The sequence below is a fragment of the Sander lucioperca genome, chromosome 3, assembly GCF_008315115.2.
Source record: "Sander lucioperca isolate FBNREF2018 chromosome 3, SLUC_FBN_1.2, whole genome shotgun sequence".
In the NCBI taxonomy this organism is placed as follows: domain Eukaryota; kingdom Metazoa; phylum Chordata; class Actinopteri; order Perciformes; family Percidae; genus Sander; species Sander lucioperca.
In genome coordinates, this window is record NC_050175.1 from 38,030,469 (window position 1) to 38,052,210 (window position 21,742).

The window sequence follows — 21,742 nt, forward strand, 5'->3', positions numbered from 1 at the left end:
TCAGAATTTCAAAATAAAGGTGCATCTTAAAGATGATATATATATCGATATTTTCACTTTGCGTTGATATTGGATCGTTGATGATTGAATCGATATATCGATCCAGATCGATGTATTGTTACTCCCCTAATGATGTATATCTGCACTGCAGCACATGCAACAGTATCACCAATATCAAATATTTTTGAGTGAAATTCTCTTCTGCTAAACTATGCTCCTCACCTGTTTAATTTTCCAGTGGGCTGTTTTCTGTACCAAGGATATTAGAAACCTCTTCCGAATGTAATTATTATGAGCCCCTCCCTTCCATCTGAAGATGCAAAGGTTGGAGGACAGCAGGTCAGGGTCAATGTCACAAACACTGAAGGCACTAATGCAAACGTTTGTGTCTATGTATAGTCAATGGCTCAGAAGGAAGACATGGAGGAGAGGATCACCACCCTGGAGAAGCGCTACCTGGCAGCTCAGCGGGAGGCTACCTCCGTCCACGACCTCAACGACAAATTGGAGAACGAAGTGGCCAACAAGGACTCCCTCTTCAGACAGGTACGCTCCGTGCTCTTTGCCTAAAACTTCACAGATTAGGAGTTATGGAAGCCTGCATCAATCTTACTGTGATTTCCTTCTGAAGGTTTAAATGATCCAGCTTGCTGCATCATTTAAAGTGTTCATATTATGCTCATTTTCAGGTTCATAATTGTATTTAGAGGTTATAGCAGAATAGGTTTACATGGTTTAATTTTCAGAAAACACCTTATATTTGTTGTACTGCACATTGCTGCAGCTCCTCTTTTCACCCTGTGTGTTGAGCTCTCTGTTTTAGCTACAGAGTGAGACCTCTCACTTCTGTAACATCTTTGTTGGGAGTCGCACATGCTCAGTAGCTAGGTAAGGACTACTAGCCAGTCAGAAGCAGAGTATGAGGGCGTGCCCTGACAGTACCTAGGTAAGGACTACTAGCCAGTCAGAAGCAGAGTATGAGGGCGTGCCCTGACAGTACCTAGGTAAGGACTACTAGCCAGTCAGAAGCAGAGTATGAGGGCCCTGACAGTAGCTAGGTAAGGACTACTAGCCAGTCAGAAGCAGAGTATGAAGGCGTGCCATGCTAGCAGCTAGGCGAGCATTATAACGTGTGTTCCAAAGTGACCACGTTTGTCTCTGAAGTAAAGGCTGGACTACAATAGAGCTGTTTGGAGCAGTTTGTGAACAGTGTTTTCTGTTGGAGATGGTAAGTCCCTTTGGGGTGGACTTTGGGCTTTTTCACTTTGTAAACCTATAACGTGCACAAAAAAGATATATAACGCAGAAATCGCAGGTAAATCCCGCGGTGGGGGTGTGTGCCTTTATGTCAACAAGCGTTATTGTACTGCGGTGACTATTCGGGAGAACATTTGTACACCCGATATTGAGTTATTGTCGGTATCCCTTCGTCCATTTTACCTGCCACGGGAATTTCCACAATTTTTTATAACTGTTGTGTACATTCACCCAAAAGCGAACAACGTCATTGCATCGAACATTGTATCTGATGTTGTTCAAGGACTTCAAAATATTTCACCAGAGGCGCCGAATTTTATTTTGGGAGATTTTAATCATGTGTCACTTAAAAAGACTCTGCCAAATTTCTACCAATACATTACATGCCCAACAAGACAATACAAGACACTTGATCTCTGTTATGGGAACATAACACTGGCACTGGGATCTGCCGATCATAATTGTGTGCAGCTCCTTCCTATTTATAGACCCTTATTTAAGAGAGAAAAACCTCAGACAAGAGAAGTCAAAATGTGGTCAGAAGATTCAACCGCCCGTTTGCAAGGGTGCTTTGACTGTACGGACTGGGAGGTCTTCAAAGACTCTTGTGAACATATTGATGAACTGACAGATGTTGTATGTTCATACATAACTTTTTGTGAGGATATGATTGTGCCTACACGTAAAATTAAGGTTTTCCCTAATACTAAACCATGGATGTAAAAATCATTTAAAACAAGTTTGCTGAACAAGAAGCTAGCCTTCAAGCAGGGGGATAACTTGGAAAGGGTAACAGCAAGGAAGGAGGTTAGAACGGAGATCTTCAAAGCTAAACAAACATATAAAGTTAAGTTAGAAAAAAACTTGGCAGAAAATAATTTAGGCTCAGCTTGGTCTGGTATGAAGAAAATTGTGGGAATACAGGATAATGTAAACAAGAGCACTGTGTGTATTGATGGTTTTAGATCAAATGATGACCTTTCAAATGCTCTTAATATGTTTTATGCAAGATTTGAAAGTTTTGATTTTAAAGACGAAGTAGAAGAACTACGATGCCTGTGTAAGGATGATTCCCACATAGTCTTAGAACAGGCAGCAGTGGAGAAGATTTTTCTCTCCACTAAGGTGAATAAGAGTCCAGGTCCAGACTACATATGTGGGAGAATATTAAAGCACTGTGCAAAGCAATTAACTTCTATATTCTGTGATATTTTTAATTGGTCACTACGGGCACAAAAGGTACCTAGCCTGTGGAAAAAGTCTTTTATTACTCCAGTTCCTAAATGCAATAAGCCCAAAGTGTTAAATGATCTGAGACCGGTTGCCCTCACCTCTTTGGTAATGAAATCATTTGAGAAATTGGTGAAGTCTGAGTTATTGAGTAAGACTGGACAAGCCCTCGATCCTATGCAATTCGCATATAGAGCGAACAGAAGTGTCGAGGATGCTTCACTTATGTTGTTAAACTTACTGACTAAGCATCTAGAAGAAAAATACCCACGCAAGACTGTTGTTCATTGACTTCTCTTCTGCTTTTAACACTATACAACCCCACATTCTAGCCAGAAGATTGTTAGAGTATCATAAGTTGAACCACAATTTAGTGGGATGGTTACTGGATTTTTTAACTAATAGAATGCAGAGGGTAAAAGTAAATGGTAGCTTTTCAGACGTATTATTTTTATGTGTTCTTTCGCCCTTACTATACATTTTGTATACTAACGTGTCAAAGTGTATACGAAAATAGGATACTAATTAAGTTTGCTGATGATACAGTGATAGTGAGTCTGCTACAAGGGGATGAGTCTGGCCATGGTCCAGTTGTGGAGGACTTTGTGACCTGGTGCGATGATTCCTATCTAAAGTTAAACACTACCAAAACGAAAGATATGATAATTGATTTTAGAACACGCGCTGTTGATCACGTCACCACGATTATTAAAGGACAGGCTGTGGATCAGGTGGAGAGTTATAAATATCTTGGTACAGTGATAGATTCAAAACTGTCATTTGAGTTGAATTGTGATATGGTCTGTTAAAATGGTCATCAACGTTTGAGTTGCCTTAGGAAACTTGCCAAAATTTCACATTGACAGACGTATGTTGACTTTGTTTTATCTCGCTTTTATTGAATCTTTTATGTCATTTTCCATAGAGGTGTGGTATGGAAGCCTGTCAGTGAAGAACAGAAACTCCTTAAACCAAATTGTAAGATGGGCAAGTAAGATAATAGGATTAAATCAAAGGAACTTAGGAAATATTTACACAAATCAGCTGTACCGGAAAGCAAGTGCTGTCTTGAGTGATCGGTCGCATCCCTTAAGGAATGATTTTAAGTTACTTCCGTCTGGTCGCCGGTATGCGGCTTTGAGATGGAAAACAAGACGCTATAAGAATACTTTTGTTCCAGCTGCAATTGAATTCCTAAATAATAAGAGAAGTTTTAGTACTTGACAGTTAATATGGATAGAGGATATGTATGTGTTATGGCAGTCTGTCATGATGTCTATTTGTTTACTTGTAAAATTTGTACGTGATTAGTTGTATGTTTTTATGTCTTTTATGTGGATGACCGAATTATTCTTTTTATCTGCAAAACAATTTTACCTGCGGGTATGAAATAAAATTACCTTGACCTTGACCTTAACACAATAAAGGAAAGGGAAAAGGCCAAAAATCACAATATGAGCACTTTAAGATTGGTTATCTCATCACACCCCTAGCATCCACGTACATCCGTACATTATAATCTGACTTAGAGTTGATGAGGCATGTGTTGAGTCTCAGAGTTGTCTGCCAGCAGGAATGGCCTGCAGTTTTCCTTGGCAGTTTTCAAAACCCTGCTAATAAATTCACTGTTCATCTGTATTCACACAGTGACCATTGCAGCAGGCACTGAATGGGAAGCCTCAAAGACACTGGGTTGTTTCTTTACATGTACTCACTGAGATGGAGATGTCTCTCTCCTCTTTTCTTATGGGTTTTGTGTCATTATGAATGTTCTCTTACTCACTGTCTGCCCACCCCACCTTTACCCAATCCTTTCTTCCTTTGTCTCCCTCCCCCTCTTTCCCCGACCTACAGTCTAATTTCTTGCAATTCTCTTCACCTTGTGGAGCTAAAAGCAAACCGCGAGGCCAGGATGGAGCCTAGAGTCTTCCAAATGCTTGCCAATGACTGTTTGCTTTTGGTTTGTTTGTTGTAGACGGAGGACAGAAACCGGCAACTCCAAGAGAAGCTGGAGCTGGCTGAGCAGAAGCTGCAGCAGACCATCCGCAAGGCAGAGACTCTGCCTGAGGTGGAAGCAGAGCTAGCTCAGAGGGTAGCTGCCCTCACAAAGGTACCAGCACCTGTCCACTCTGTACCTCTCAGCCCACCTTTTTATTTATTTAATTTAATTAAATTTTTTTTTTTTTATTCAGTTTATTAAATACTTAAAAACTAGGGATGTTAATGATCAACTGTTTAACCAACAATATAAATGTTGAAGATTAATACAATCAGTTAAACGGTTAAAAACAATATTATTATTATTATTATTATTTTTTTTAAAGGTAATTAAAATGTTTGTTGCATGGTAAAAGGCAAGGTAGCTTTATTTCTATAGCACAGCAACAAGACAATTCAAAGTGCTTTACATAAAACATTGAAGAGCAATTAAAAACGTTTGTTAAAGAGACTATGAAAACAGCTAAAATAGAATAAGACGTGTATGAAATTCAAGAATAAAAGTTAAAAAAAAAGAAAAATAGGTTGTACAATCTATATCTGTCTATGGCTATAAGTCCATGGCCCACTGCCGGACGGCACTCGCAGCGGAGAGCCGCGTGACACATGCCACTATATCGATGAAAACTGGCGGGTAAATCGGCCGTCCTATACAGAGTATACCAGGCAGACACACAGCTGACAACCTAGCAGCTAAACTAATTCATGCGGTGGTGACCGGCTCGGACATACTGTCCGCAGCACTGCAGACTTGTTCCGGTCGCGAAGCGGTTGCATTGGCGGGGAACGTGTCTGCATGTGTCCACGATAATGTACGCAACATCGTGGCTGCACTATGTAAGTCTGCAGCTGTCCGCAGCTGTCTGCAGACGCTGAACGCAGATAATATGTCCAAGCCTCCCAGACGGGTGAACTGGGACTCGGTTAACTTGCTTGTCGTTTAACAGTTAATAATCGGTTATCGAGGGTCCGAAAAAAAACGGTCAGAAAAAAAATCAAAAGAACATAGTACAAAGTTGATTAGTAATAACAGGCTTTTGAAAATCCAAAACCTTTAATTGAATATTCCATTGACAGGTCTGTTGGGGGGAAATGGTGGCAAATTGTAAAAAGACAAACTGAAAAGGAATATGAATTAACTAAAGATTGCATTACTTCTACCTATGATCCTAACCTAAACATACAGTAGATACCAGCACACATAATGTAACCAGGGCTGTTAGATTATTTCCTTTACATCGCGACGACCAGTAGCTCCCTGCGGAAGCTGCTCAGGAAGCCATTGTTTATGTTACTCCAAATATCCACAGGAACCTATTTTTAGAGATTTGACTCATGTTTTTATCCATTTATAGTTTGAGTCTTTTGCCTTGGATAAAACATGCTGCTGCTGAACTTACACGGGCAACTTAGCACCTTATTTGTATTGGAACTGGCCCGCAGTACATCTCTGAAATTTGAGCAATTAATCATTCTTATTCCCATCTGAGTCTTTTGTTTTATGAGTTTATCAGGAAGCAGGCGCCTATTTTCACATCCTGTAAATAATGTAATCTCTGTCCATTCTGCAGTTTATCCCTTCTTGCTTTTCTTACACGTGTTACTTTTTAATTTATTGATTTGATTTAATTTATTTCCATATTTGCACAAAATGTATTATCCATAAAATTGTAACATGACAGAGGATTAAAAAAAATAGCATATTAGTTCAACAGTGGACCTGGCCTGCTACATTACAGACGTAATAAAAGTTGTCACATGCAACTTTAATTACACATTATGCAAATAATACAAATTCCAAACTTTTTAATACATGCCCTCATGTCAAAACTTTCCCTTTTTTATTTTTATTTTATAAAATGTTTTACCTGTTCAAAAAACAACACATTTCTTTAAATCTTTAGGCTCGTATATCCACTCCAAGATATTTCATCCATACGTTTTAATGGTCCTGACTCATTACCTTTTTGGCTAGCGCTTTAGTCACATAGTTGTTACATAGAACATGGCAGATAGTCAGACGTGCTTAGAAGTGGAAAGAAATCTCTTGGTATGTTAATATTGCCTCCATGCAGTTCCAAAACATCGGCATAAATCATCCATTCTTTTCTCCACCCTATCATTATTATCATCAGTCGATCTTCTGAAGTCTTATATAACATCCCTCATCGTATTATTCCTCCTTTTACATGTTATGTGATCTGTTTGTCTACCTGCAAGCCTGGAAATGAAATATATAATATATGAAATATATATATATATATATATATATATATATATATATATATATATATATATATATATATATATATATTATATATATATATATATATGATATATATTATATATATATATATGAAATATATATATATATATATGAAATATATATATATGAAATATATATATATATGAAATATATATATATATATATATATATATGAAATTATATATATATATGAAATTATATATATATATATATATATATATATATATATAATATATATTAGGGGTGTAACGGTACGCAAAAATCGCGGTTCAGTACGTACCTCGGTTTTAAAGTCACAGTTCGGTTCATTTTCGGTACAGTAAGGGAAAGAAATGCAAACATTAAACTGCAGGTTGTTTATTATTATAAACTTTTTTTTAACAATTTGTTTACACTTTTTTAAACACTTTTTAATAAAATATAATAAATAAAATATATATAAAATAAAAAAAAGAATAAGAAATAAAATACTGCTGCAAAGTTCTCCACTAAATAAAATACTCTGTCTCAAACCAATATCACATAATAAAATATAATGAAAAATATAAATAAATAACTATGGATTACAGTGCAGCATTACCAATCCCAGCTTGTCAACAACCGAGTACGGTCGTAGATCAGCTGCTATAAAAACACCAATTGCTTTCGTTATTGCGTTGGCCCGATCGGAATTACCAGCAAAGGTCTGTTTAAATGCCAACGGGAGCTGCGTTTGAATTACGGTCGTTTTTTTCCTTGTAGTAGTGATGTTCACACTCGCGTGATGCCTTTTCAAGTGCGTTAACAAGTTTGAAGTGTTGCCAGAAACATACCCGATCATTCCTGAGCAACGTCGGCACACTGCTTTCGTCTTATCGACTAGTCTTTGTCCGTTGACGTATTTCACTGGGAAACCAAAGCGTCCCAAACAGGAGACCTTAATGATATGGTGGCTCTTCAAGCTCCGGCTTGTCCGTACTGTCTATGGGCTTGTCTGCATTGGCCATGACGCTAGCTAGCGAGAGGCTGGGCTAAAGCGTGCCGTGTATGTTGTTGTACAACGCGCAGTGTGTGATTTTTATTTTTTCCCCAAACCACTTCAGCGGAAGTCCTGCCCTGCAGTCGATTTCATTGGTTTAGGTTACAGTGACGGCGGGTAGGTTTAGAGATCAGTGTTTGGTGTAGGCAATCTGTACAGTGATTGATATATTGACATGACCAATGAAAACTTTAGAATCAGCTGCAGGGCGGAATTTGCGCTGAACGCGGAGACTTCCGCCACTTAATATGTTCGTGTGGAAACACGAAAATTGACCTATGTTCCGCACACAAAAGATTGCATTCGGTGCACATGTGCACCGCAACGAAAGCCCTGTACCGAAACGGTCCAGTATGAATACACGTACCGTTACACCCCTAATATATATATTTGTAAATGACAATTTCTCCTCTTTCTCATTTCTTTCTTGTCATGCTCTGTTTTTTTGTGTGCTCTTCATGCTGCCTCCTTGTCAAATTCCTAGTGTGTTCTGTGTGGCTCTAAAGGCGCTAAGACTCAGAAGAAGGTAGACCGGCTCCAGTCACAGAGCTAAACCTCCTGGATGATGGAAAACTCTCTGTTTTGTTCTGTTACTGAACCTAACCAGGCCAAGAGAAACCCTTCTCTTTCACTATTTACATTTCCAGAACTACTGAGAAAAATAATTTGCTCATCAATGTCTTTATCTTGAGTTATAGTTTAACATGACAAGTGCCTGGTTAAGTGCAGTGCCAGTCTATATATTAAAAAATGCTGTTGTATCTTATGGAGCCTGAAGCCCGGCCCTGATGTGGCCTTCTCTGTTCGCCTGTGTGTTTGTGCTTTATGTGCTGGTGAGCTGTTGATCAGTGCTTCATGCTGGTACCTCTCCTCTTTTCCTCGAACACAGAAAAAAAGCCCATGTTTGGTGTCTAACACAAACAGGAAGTGCCAGTTGATTTGCTCAAAGACTTGTGGAGGCCCTGCCCATTAGAGCCACTGGCTGTGTCACTGAACAATGTTCCCCAGCCTGTCGGCTCTTACATAAATAAGAGCCAACAGACTGATAATATCTGCTTTTATACGCTGGTTATATTTTTCAACATGACTAATGCAGATGCAATATTGAATTGAATGTTATTTCATTAGCCCGTAAGCATTAGTCACATAGAGGGTTGGGCACCGAAACGCGGTGCCAATAGGACACCAGTTCCGACGTAAATGGTAGTAACGACACCGAATGAGAACGAAGATGTCGGTGCCTCATTTTGGGGCCTGATTTTTTTTTTATTTTTTTTTTTCAGAAGAATCGCTGCACGGGATGCTACGTTACTGTTAGCTGGTAGCTGGATTAAACACAACAGTTAAAATGCTGACAACTTACCCAGTACAACCACAGTCTGATCTGCTGGCCACTGTTGGGGTTAAGGGCCTTGCTCAAGGGCACCTCAGTGGTGGTAATGAGGGAGGGACTCTTTCAATTTTCCCCACCCAGATTTTAACCTGCCGATCTGGGGATTGAACCGGCAACCGGTCCCAAGCTCGCTTCCTTAACCCCTAGGCCACCACTGTATAATGTAATAAGTCATTGTTATAAGTTATTGTTATCACATTATTAATCAATCATTACATTTTGACCATATGGCCTTAGCAATAAACAAGCTGTTCTTTAATGTCGCCAACTGTCGTTTTGTGCTCCTTTTTTATATTTTATATATACGTGTGTATGTATATGTATGTGTGTGTGTATGTATGTGTGTGTGTATATGTATATATATGTGTGTGTATATATATATATATATTTATTTATTTATTTATTTATTTATTTATTTATTTATTTATTTATTTATGTTCAGGCACCATTTTAAAAGTATCGTTTTAGCACCGGTATCGTAAAAAACCCAAAACAATACCCAACCCTAGTCACATAACACCTGTATTCCTTCATAGAACAGTGATGCTTTTATGGTAGATTTACATTATTGGAAGTACTGGCTGCTGTATTTTAGTCATTCTGTGGGTCATGCTGCTTCGCTGTCCTCTCCTAATGCAGCTAGTGCTCGACATCAATCTGTATGTTGGCTTATGTAGCTGCTTGCTTATGGATCAGGATTTTGTCATAATCTTGCGAGCACGATTAAATGTGCACACAAGCAAATTCTGTCATTTCACACAGGCAGATATTACTCTTCCTCCACCAATTCAACAATCGAGAGTTGTACAGGCAGCTGCGAGTCTGAAACAAAACATAGATTTACCTGCGAGCAGGTGTATGCCCTCCAGTGCTCAGAGCAGACACTCGCGAGCGCATGGTGGCTGCTCTGTGCGCGTGCTGCTTAGTTTTATATGCGCAGGTGCCCTATGTTTTGTTTCAGGCTCGCAGCTGCCTGTACAACTCTCGAATGTTGAATTGGTGCATGAAGAGTAATATCGGCGTGTGTGAAATGATTTGCTCGTGAGCATGTCCTATCGCGCTCACGAGATATGACATAATCCTGACGCCACACTTGCTTCCCAGGCTGTTGGGAATTGGGGACCCCCTCCTTTTGAAGGACTCGCACCGAAAACCTCAAACAGAGCCAAGCTGAGGCCTTTTCTCAGTGAGGTCCTTCTCCAGGATGGATAAAAGCCTAGCACTAGACATTTATTAGTTCTGCGGGGATAAAATATACTGAAAGTAAGGATTTTTTTATTGTCCCCCCATTTTCAGGCTGAGGAACGCCATGGCAATGTGGAGGAGAGACTGAAGCAGCTGGAGGCCCAACTGGAGGAGAAGAACCAGGAACTGCTCAGGGTGAGGAAGAGGGGAATTCTGCTGTCACTGCACTTGGCTTACTCCTCACAGTTTTACTGCCATTAGGACACTCTCAACATGTGAACCTTGTTATTAAAATGCTGTTTTTGTGTTTGTATAGGCACGGCAGCGAGAGAAGATGAACGAGGAGCACAACAAGCGTCTGTCAGAGACGGTTGACAAGCTCCTCTCAGAGTCCAACGAGAGACTCCAGCTTCACCTCAAAGAGAGGATGTCTGCTCTGGAGGATAAGGTGCCTAATACACAATACTACATTCTTTGCCATAATCGATATTTGTTGTTCCTCCACTATGTGTGTCCCATGACTAGGTGGTAGGGCTGGACGATTTTGGCTAAAATCATAATCACGATTAATCAAACAAGTTACCTCGATTACGATTATTGAACATTATTTTAAATTTTTTTTCTTTTCTTATACTGTAAATATGTTCACGGTTATTTTTTCTAATGAAAGAGTGAATAATCCTATCTTTGTGATTCTAAAATAAGGAAACAACACACAGATAGCAATTAATGCTTATCTATTAAATATTTCAAACAACTGAACTGAAATCTACAACAGTAGATTTTACAATGAAATAAAAATGTCTTAAAAAAAAGACAAAAGTTTTAATGTTAAAAAAAAAAAAGTTTCCTAAAAATGGTCGCAGACTGGACGGGGCGGAGTCACGTGACTACACACGCGGCGGCCGTAATATGTTTTAAGGGGAAAGTACATTAACACACAGTGGGCGGCCGCGGAAATATTAATAGGATTAAAAGACCGAAATAACCGACTTGGTAAAATGACGTCGGTTATAGGCTCTGAATTTCTGTTACGATTATTTTTCGATTAATCATCCAGCCCTACTAGGTGGTAATGACATATGTCATGGTTTATGGATAGTTTCTCAGTCAGCTAATTCCTGTCTCTTTTCAGAATGCCCTGATAAGAGAACTGGAGCACACCAAGAAGTTGATAGAGGAGTCTCACCACGAAAAGGTAAGGGATTGTTTAAAGTTCATTAGATTCTGCCCCCGTGTCTGTGGCTTCTGATGTGTTTTGATTATTGGAGTTGCTCAAGTGATGTTGGTTGCAGACTTTGTATCTCCACCAAATGATCACTATGTCTGTAAACGTCCTGTCCTATAGGAGCAGCTCCTGATCCAGATTGAGACCATGAGGGCAGAGAACGAGCAGGGAAGGAGCAGGAGCAACTCCCTACTACATGGGTAAGCCAGTTAACTTCAAGAGTTCACGGTTTCAGCTAGGGCTGTACAGTTTCATACATCAATCTATCCTATTGTTAAACCAGCTACATTAAATCCAGTGCAATATTTGTTCAGGGTTACAAGTCTCCGAGACCTTGTCTGTGTGTATGTTCATGTTCATTTTCTGTTGTTATACAGTATGCTTTGTTTCCTTACTTGGGTGTTTATGCCATTTGTGGTAATGTTTAATGTATGCTTTTTTGGTGTTAATCATCGTATGTCTAAGTCCTCTTTTTTATATGAGCTACCCAGGGATGCAAAAAGAATTTCAGCCCTGGCTGACAATAAAGTTGTATTGTAATCTAAATTTTACGATCACAAAAAACAGATTCATTGAAAAAGATGTTTTTGCACATTACGTTACTGTTATTTTGTCTTGTGTTCTAAATGGAAGAAAAAAAGTCAAACGGGAGGGAAATGTCACAGTTCAAGGTGTTTTCACTGTTTTTTAAGTTCAATAACTGCAACGTCTTTCCAAAAGTCAACGAGTAATCGTGTTAAATAATCGTGATTTCAATATTGACCAAAATAATCGTCATTATGATGTTATTTTTCCATAACCGAGCAGCCCTAGTTTCAACCTCTAACTTCTTAGCGTCCCTCTGACTGGTTTTTATGTGTTTTTTCCCCCCCAGACGGTCTCAGCTAGGCAGCACTCCAGATTTCAGGTATCCAGTGTCAGCTTCCTCAATGATGGACAGTAACTCGGACCATTACGGCAGCGCTCTTGTGCTGAGACGGCCTCAAAAGGGACGGATCGCAGCGCTCCGGGACGAGCCGTCCAAGGTGAGCTCCCAGCTCATCTGATATTAAATGCGTCAGGCTGTTGGCAGATTGGCCATTTAATTAACTTACTTCTTAACTTTAGAGAACATCTCCGTGTCCACGGGATTTAGGCTGAGACTTTAGCATAAACAATGAGCATCTAATCAAATGACAAAGTGAGAACGTGGTGTGTGTCTAGTGTGTCTAGGTTTAGAACATTTGAAAAGAAAATTGGCAAATTCTTATAAGTTGTTTAACAACTTGCAAATTAAACAATGAAGGTTTTCTTGTGATCTTTCCTCCTTTATTAAATAATTGAATTTACTGGAAGCTTTTCTTTATTTTATTTTTGTGTTGTCTTCCTCGTGACGTGTGTTATTTGTATCATGTGCCTTTTTCCTACTTTCTTCTACCTGTTTCAGTTCTTTTTGTTGACGTTATTCTTCTCCATTTCTTTCTGTTTGCCTCCACTCTGGACATCAGCGACATGTAAGTCAGTGTGGTGGAGATAACCGTGACAGTTACTTGTGTCTGTGGTGCATTAATGACAAATATCCAGCTAACCTCCTTTTCTCCCTGTCTTTTTCTCCTGTTCTCCCAACAATATCCTTTTCCTGCTTTCAATATCTGATTTACTCTTGGTATCCTTATCTCTCCCTCCATTTTTCGCTCTCCTGTTTTACACCTGTATGAATGAATCCAGGTGCAGACTTTGAACGAGCAGGAGTGGGAGCGCATGCAGCAGGCCAACGTGCTGGCGAATGTGGCCCAGGCCTTTGAGAGTGACATGGACGCCTCGGACCTGGAGGAGGATAGAGAGACGATATTCAGCTCGGTGGACCTGCTGTCGCCTGGTGGCCAGGCTGATGCACAGACCCTCGCCTTAATGCTGCAGGAGCAGCTGGACGCTATCAACAATGAAATTAGGTACCAGCAGCCACACAGCTACCAGAACAAGAACACCAAACCTTGTTTCATGTAACCTTAGTCTGGATCAACAGAATCACATTTCCAGGATAAGTGCCTGTTAGGATAATTATTTATCAAAGAATGGACAAAATCACTGGAGTTCTCTCAATGTTCGTTTTTACTTGCAAGTAGAGTCAGCTTTACAGCACTTCAGCGCAAGTACAGAACAATGACTGTTGATAGTCTTTAACAGTAGCTTTTTATAGGGAAAAGGGTATAACATCACACAAAGAGAAACTTTATCATCTCTGGTCAGGCTTGACGTCTCGTCCGCATGCCCTGCCCTCAGGGGTTTTCTGTGCTTTCCACAAGGTCAGTGATAGTCATGATTATCACATGAGAAACAGAAATGAATGCACAGTTTCTTATGCAAATAGTTTAACACTAAAATTAAGCAAAGACTATAGCAAGCATAACTTTTCTAACAGTGCCTGAATGTCTCTCCGCTTCCGTTCTCTGTGTGTTGCCGTTCTCAAACTCCGTTAGCTTAGGGAAACAACAACTATGTTCGAGCTAACAAGCTACACGCTGAAAATGTCAAGTTTTGAAGAATTTGGATCATGCAGCAAGGCAGGCCTGCTTGATTCTTTCGGGGAGTGATTGTAAAGATATACAAAAAATATGTTGACGGCATTTATTATCCAACTGGGACGTTTTGGGACTGGTTGGTGGGATTGCTGTGGACGAAGTACACACGGCGATACACTGGTAAGAGCCAATGACGTGATGTATCCAGCTAATTTAAATAGTTCAGGTTAGTGTATTGTTTGAACAGTTCACTTCATTTAATATTGTATGTGGCATTTTCTTTAGCGGGGTGCAAATGTTCCACTAAAACAAGTTCCTTCCCGAGACTATTTAGCAGAGCCACCGTCGCTGCGTCCGGAGGTTAGCGCCGCCCAAGACGACTGTGATTGGTTTAAAGAAATACAAACAACCCAGAGAGTTTTTTCTCCTATCCCAGAATGTATCTGTGGTGTAGCCAGACCTTCCTCCACAGCACTGGGGAGATAGGTCTGGCAATGTGAGACTAATTTACCTTATCTTTTTCCATCAAAATGTCTAGTGTGTTATTTTGCTTCACCTACTCCTTCCTTTATCGTTGCAGAATGATCCAGGAGGAGAAGGAGAGCACAGCCATCCGGGCAGAGGAGATTGAGTGCAGGGTGGGCAGCGGCGATAGCCTGGGAGGACGTTTCCGCTCCATGAGCTCCATCCCCCCGTCACTTTGTGCGGGCTCCTCGTTTGGCGACTCTCCCCCAGGCTCTGGCCACTCCACCCCCAGACGCATTCCCCGCAGCCCCAACAGAGAAATGGACCGCATGGGTGTCATGACCTTGGTAAAACTTTCTTTACTTTCCAATGTTCCCAAACCAGGATCATACAACTGCACCGAATACCACATTTATCTTCCATTCTGAAATGCCTCATTCAGTTAACGCTAGTATAGACCGAAACACCGTGACGTCCAGAGCATGTTCTTCCATTTAAGCTTTAAAACTGCCTTCCCATGTTGATTTTGTGTATTTATGCTGTCTCCTCCCATCAGTGTGGTTAGTGTACTAATATGTTGTGTGTATGTATAGGAGTATGTAACCATGTGCATATGTAACTGCCCCTTGCTCGTAGCACTATTGCTATGACCCCTACATCATCCAGAGCTCCCTCTCCCAGCAGACAGTAACTTACCTGCCCTATGGTGCAACTGGCTTCAGTTCCCCCCCTCAACCCTATAACTGTGCACCATACTTTCAGGTACCTGCAGATCTTTCCACAGCTCCCTGCCTTCCCTCCCTGGGTGGGTGCAGTCTGCCTCTTCCTCTCCGTTCTGTTCCTTTTGATATCTCCAAATACTAATAATAGATACTTTCCCCCCCCCCCCCCATTGTGTCATCACTTTGCTCCGAGAATAATTGCGGTTACACATTTGTCGTGCAGAAGGACCTTGTTTGTGAAACAAACAAATTCTTCTTATTCATAACATAATATAACCTGATTTAGTTAAATTTTACTAAATCAAGTTATATTATGTTATGAATGAGAAGAAATAGATAGATAGATGGAAAGATAGATAGATACTTTATTCATCCTGAAGGACATTTTAGGCATCCAGTAGCTTAGACAACCATAACACAACAAACACATAAACACATATATCACACATACATAAGAGTCAAAATAAAAATAAAAATCACTCACAGAAATGCAATGACCATGATAAGGTGCCATGGTAGAGTGTGTGCAATGGTGGTAGTGCAAAAGTGAACAGTGCAGGGATTGAACAGTGCAATAGATTATTATTAAATATTAACTATGACTATGAAATATTAACTGGCTATGAATAAGAACAATATATAACAGGGAATAAATTATAAGATGTAGAGGTTATGACCACCAATTAGGTTGTTTGTGGTCTGTAGGGGGTCTTTCAGTGGCTACAGATGATAAATTGTCTCGTTAAATACTGGCATTTTTTCACACATACGCCAAGCTAGTGAGTGTTTAAAAGAGCTGTAGGTTAATCTGTGATAGTCTACATAGTGAAAATAGTTAAGTGCTTCACAGGTTATTTAGCAGGTAGACAAAAAGGCATCATTTGATTAATTTAAGCTCTGTGAGAGCAGAGTAACACCCAAAGAGTGGATGCTCAGACCAATCTTGGTCTTGTATGAATATTCTAGTGAATATTTGAACAATGTGTTTAAAGGGACACACATTTCAACAGTCACCAGAATTCCCTTTTATGGTGAAAACCAGCAGAACAAAAACGTTGTTTTGGTTTAGAAACTGGAGAGCACACACCCCTTCTGCACCTATGAGCTCTTCCTGCTCCCCTGTGTTACATCTGGAGCTCCAGTCGACGCGCAGGACGGCCTTTCTTTTGACCACAGTTCAGTGTAACAGGCTGCCACCGATATGTTATTCTATATTAGGTAATGCTGACTCTTGGGGCCTGTTTTACAGTCATCTCGCTGTGCTGTACACTACACAGCATTAACAATTAAGAAAAACAAGTTAACATTTGCTAAAACTTGTAGAGCCATGTCATAGGGCTGCTCAGTTATGGAAAGAATCATATTTTTGATTATTTTGGTTTATGTTGAAATCACGATTATTTAACACGATTACGCATTCATTTTTGGAAAGATGTTGCATTAATTGAACTTAAAAATAAAACAAAAGTTGAACAGTGAAAACACCTTGAACTGTGAAATTTCCCTTAATACTTTTCCCGTTTTTCATTGATATTATTTTAATTACAAAACGGTATGTGCAAAATAATAGTTTTTCTCGATTATATTGTTTTTGTGATTGTCAGGAGCCGAAATCGCGATCAAAAAGTCACATTAGGAACATTGATAACACCCCGCCTGCCTTTTGGAATAACTGTAGGTTCTGGAGGCACTACAGTATAATGCCATTGGTTTCCCTGTTAACACTGGAGCTGGTGTTGTTCATCCGTCAGTCCTTTCAGGAATTTGTTATCTTGCGATTGCAAGAATTAACTAAAGTTTTAGAAGCTCCTTTTATGTTTGCAGTGTGTCATATTTGTTGAAGTTATGGATACAAAATCTAAGTCACCTAATTCAACTGTTGTAGTGAAGAGCTGGCACACTGTTCTGCTGAGTGAGGAATTTAAGGAATTTAAACAGTTCAAGAAGTTTATCGACTGAGGGCTGTAAAGCATTGCAGACATGAAAGGAGTGCTGCTTTAACTTTGGCAGATAATGTCTAAGAAATGACTGTCAGCCATGTCAGCCTTAACACAGTTCTGTTTTTAATCTTGGTAAACTATCACATCTGTCGTTAAAGCGTGAGTGAAACTAGTCAAAAAGTCGTAATTCCTAAATAAGAAAACACTAGAAGAAAAGGAACATTTTGGGTGATTAAATAAACTCTCCTCACCCCCTCAATTTCCTCTTCCTGTTTTCCTTTTATAGCTCACTAATCTTTTCCTTGCCCTGGCCTCAGTGTGACAGTTGAGAAAAGGAAATGAGTGATTAGGTATTTTCCTCCTGGGGGCACCAGAAACACCCATAGAAATGTGGCACGCTGATGGTTTATTTGCTCTGCTAATGCCAGGCCTGTGAGGAATGCAGCGGGGAAAGAAACCCTCCCCCCTTTTACGTGCACAGTGGAAAATATGACTAGAACAGCTCTGGTTCATAAATTCAGGTATGTTATAGAACATAAAGCAAAACCAGTCATAACGTTAAAGCTAACTGGTTTAGAGCTGAGAGAGTGATTTCAGCACTCTGGTCTTAATCAGATGCACTTGCAGAAGTGCTGCTTGCCTATCAATTATTCAAATAGATTTCATCAAGGCTTTGATTCCTCTCCTCCCTCTGATTTCCTTGAGCTAGGCTGCACCCATCCTCCCTCCCTGACCCAACCTTCAGCGTGGTTGTTTTGCAGTGTCTCCTGCTCGGGTGCGGTGATGCTCCTGCAGACTTTATTTTCCCAAGAACTGCACGTTTTCACTGCACAACTCACAACTAAACTGACAATTTATCTGGGTCTCTAGAGTGTGTGCTCGATGGTGTTTTAAGCCTCCAGCGTCGCCTTCCGGGCAGCTAACCTTAACACCAAACGTAACCATTGCCGCGCTGCCTGGAAGGCGTCATTGGGGGCTTAAAACACCAAACGTGTGTGTGTGTGTGTGTGTGTGTGTGCGTGGTTAAATCTTTTTCTGATTTCCTGCTGTTGTGTGTTTGTGCATGGCTTGTTTTCCACCGCCGGTCTGTTGTGCGTCTCACTAACTGCTTTTCTCCTCTCTCCTTTTTTGCCATGCTTCAGCCTAGTGACCTGCGCAAGCACCGCAGGAAGGTAAACTAGAGACCTGCTTTACTGGGCTCTGTCGGCTACCTGTCTATTATCCTCACTCCTCTCCTCTGCCAACTTTAGCCCCAAGTGTAATCAACAATGTTCAGAATTAGTTTCTTCATCCCCTCCTACAATGTACCATCCTGTGCAAATTGAAACTCCTCACAGCACACTCAAAATCCCATTCCTGAACATATAAAGGTGTTACAATCAAATCATTAGAGACTCCTGTTATGATCACCTTTTGTGGTGACCTTTTTCACCATTTTCTGACATTTTATAGACCAAACAACTAATCGGTTAACCGAATGAAAATAATTGTTAGTTGCAGTCCTAAATATATTCCTGCTAAAGTGTATTATTTACAGTGAGCTATCTCGTATTGATATATAGCATGTATGTACTGGTCACAGACCACTGGGAGTGTAGTTCCTTGGCGCATACAAAATATATAGTGTAACTTTAATAAAGCAGCTTTCCACTTAGCTGTGTGTTAAATCAAGGATGTTGTCATCATGTCTTTGCCTCACTTCTGTACGGAGTGAAATTGGAAAGATCTCACTCTTTAACACGCGTCTCTCTCACTGTTATGCAGTCTGCTCAGGATGACAAGGCCACCATCCGATGTGAGACGTCACCGCCCACCACTCCACGCTCCATGCGCCGGAACAGAGAGGCAGGGCATGCTGCCAGCCATGAGGACATTAGAGACATTCGAGGGTAAGTCCTGTGCCTGTCGCCTGAAGGAACTGGAATTTTTTCTTAGCTCTTCAGTCCGTCTCCCCGTTCACGATTTGTCTATCGATTCTCTCTATCTTATCACGGAATTCAATACCTTTTAGGCACCGACCGAATTGCCTCCTTAGTATTGAGTTTTGAAAAATGCCTCGTTATTAAATACCAAATTCCAATACCTAAGGAGCAAATCTCATCAGCGCCAGTGAGCCAAGAAGCATGCCGCATGCTTCTACCAAGATCTAATAATGCGTGGGATTGGCTGTCGTTACACGTCTCAGAGGCGTGCAGGAAAAACTCTCCGTTACGCACAGAGACGGGGCTCACGTAGTAGGAGCTGAAAAATACATGAAAAGATTTGTGCCGTAATGTTATTTCTTTTTGTTAAAATGGATTTTTATAAAATTGGTATCAGGAACCGGTTTCAAAGTCACGGTATTGGTATCTGTAACGGTATCGGAAGTTACCCAGCCCTACTAATCACTAAACCTTTGCTCTCATAGTCTGGCTGGCCTGCAGGACGGCCAGGGTAGTAACCCTAGCAGTAGTAACAGCAGCCAGGACTCCCTCAACAAAGCAGCCAAGAAGAAGAGCATCAAGTCTTCAATTGGACGCCTCTTTGGGAAGAAGGAGAAGGGCCGACCCAGCATTCCCGGCAAGGACTCCTCCAGCCAAGGTCAGGCACTAGGAACAGGGTTGTTATTCCAGCACAGCACATGTTTATGTTAATGTAATGCAATTCCACACTGCCACTATTGCCGTGTTCCTGCTCCTGTCAGATCTCTGAACAAGGTGTGTGTTTATGTTCCTAGCTGGCACTCCTGAGTCAGAGAGCTCTCCTAAGGATGGCTTAGGAATGGGCACCCTGGGGGGCCCTGCAGAGAAGAACAGGAAGCTGCAGAAAAAGTAAGTGTCTTCCTAACCGTCCCCCCACACCCTCTGCTGTCTCCACAATTTATGTAGACTGAAAATGAAAATGTTTTAAGATGATTACCACCCTAATATACAGGATGTAGGGATTCCCCTAGGTTGACTGCTTTAAGGCGCTGACACACATAGCCGATTATCGGCCATCGGACCGTTTGGCAAGGTCGGTGACTCGAGTCTGTTCAGTGCGTCGTCCATCGGAGGAGCCGTCGGCCTTCATTTTGGCCGACCCGACATGCTCAGTCAGAGACAGGGCAGTCGGGACTCGCCCGGAAATGGGGAGCGGATGAGCCTCTCAAAATCTGACAAAAATCTTTTAAACTGACCTTTGTTGATCTGAAATGAAGACAGATTCAGCAACTGCATGGCCTATTTCTCTCTTAAAATGTTTTCAGAAACACGTTTCGGTGAACTATTTTAGTACAATATGAGATCGTATTCTGAACGAGCCGCCATGACAGTCTGGCTGTGAATTTCCGGAGAAAAAAGACCCACGTGACGCGTTCGTCCAATCAGCTGCTGGTTTTCATTTTCTGGGAAACAATACAGAGCAGCGCCGCCTGCTGCTATGGAGACGTATTACGTTTCACGCACGCGCAGAGCGTACGCTCAAGTCGGCGTCGGCTCAGTGTGTTTTGAGGCATTTTTTTTGACCTCGGGGACCCGACTGATCAGTCCGATTGGCTTTACTGTCGACTGTCGGCCGTCTGGTTGGTGTGTAACCTCTCTTAGCCTGGCGGATGGGTGGGTGGATAGTGCTCATACCACCACACTAAATTCCATTCTGAACTTTAAAGTTTCTTTAAATATGTATCGGTTACTTTTCGAAATCCACATAAACCACACTTGTCACATTTAAAGATCGTTCATCTGTTACTCCCGTTGCTTTCTTACAATCAATGTAGCATTTAAAAGGCTGCTTTTTAAAACAGAGTCCCACGTAGTGCTCACTTCACATAAAACGCTACATTACATCACTTCCAGCAAACTTCACGAGGAACAACGAGGGCAAAGCGGCATCACCGATCGGTTTAAACCAAATAGTCTCTGATCTAGCTCAGCTACAAAACACAGAATCCGTCAGCACTGTGGAGATCAATCTGAGATCAATGCGAGACTTCCGGTAGGCTAACGTTACCAACAACGTTAGCTTCTCTTCACCTGTTCAACTGACTCTAGCAGTTTAGGTAACACACTCGACTGTCCTGCTGTTACAGATGTGAACTAACCACAGACAGTTGTCTCATTCAGTGACTCTCGGCGGTGTGTCGCTGAAGAATGAATATACACACATGTATATTTGGCGTTATTTTTGGCATTAAAAAAAAAAAAATCTGTACAATTATAGAGGAAAACCTGGGATGCCTATATTGGTGTACACTGTTAATAATATCCATGAGTGTTATGTTGTCGCCCTTGTGCTCCTGCTGCAGTCCAGGTCGGGCTCACATGCTCATCACTCCCCGCCACCTGGCTCACGCTTACTCCTATCAGCTCATCTTCTTTCCATTCCACACCCAGTCATTTCCATCACAGTTATCTCCCATAACTATTTTATGTCCCCCCCCCCCTCCCCCTTTTCATTCTTAGTTTTGTGCAGCCATATTGCAAACACCATAAATGTTGTTTTGCCTTCATGCTTAAATCAGTATCCGTTCATTCTTTCTATTTATTGTTTTGTCAACCTCCCTCTTCTTTTTTTTATCAT

General features: G+C 41.0%; 1 protein-coding gene across 22 annotated transcripts in view; it reads left to right on the forward strand.

The window, feature by feature from the left end:
• Positions 1–21,742, forward strand: part of ppfia1 (PTPRF interacting protein alpha 1) — a 54,948-nt gene that overhangs the window by 22,806 nt on the left and 10,400 nt on the right. For 13 of the 22 annotated variants that reach the window (XM_035999701.1, XM_035999702.1, XM_035999700.1 and 10 more), the window contains exons 8-22: positions 400–546; positions 4,463–4,597; positions 8,254–8,295; positions 10,459–10,542; positions 10,664–10,795; positions 11,483–11,545; positions 11,696–11,775; positions 12,450–12,600; positions 13,063–13,068; positions 13,283–13,506; positions 14,657–14,888; positions 18,346–18,375; positions 18,968–19,092; positions 19,611–19,783; positions 19,920–20,013. In XM_035999701.1, coding sequence (XP_035855594.1) covers positions 400–546; positions 4,463–4,597; positions 8,254–8,295; positions 10,459–10,542; positions 10,664–10,795; positions 11,483–11,545; positions 11,696–11,775; positions 12,450–12,600; positions 13,063–13,068; positions 13,283–13,506; positions 14,657–14,888; positions 18,346–18,375; positions 18,968–19,092; positions 19,611–19,783; positions 19,920–20,013 — 1,718 coding nt within the window. The remainder of the gene's footprint in view (positions 1–399; positions 547–4,462; positions 4,598–8,253; positions 8,296–10,458; positions 10,543–10,663; positions 10,796–11,482; positions 11,546–11,695; positions 11,776–12,449; positions 12,601–13,062; positions 13,069–13,282; positions 13,507–14,656; positions 14,889–18,345; positions 18,376–18,967; positions 19,093–19,610; positions 19,784–19,919; positions 20,014–21,742) is intronic. The other 9 variants (XM_035999711.1, XM_031323554.2, XM_031323555.2 and 6 more) reach the window with 4 other exon arrangements.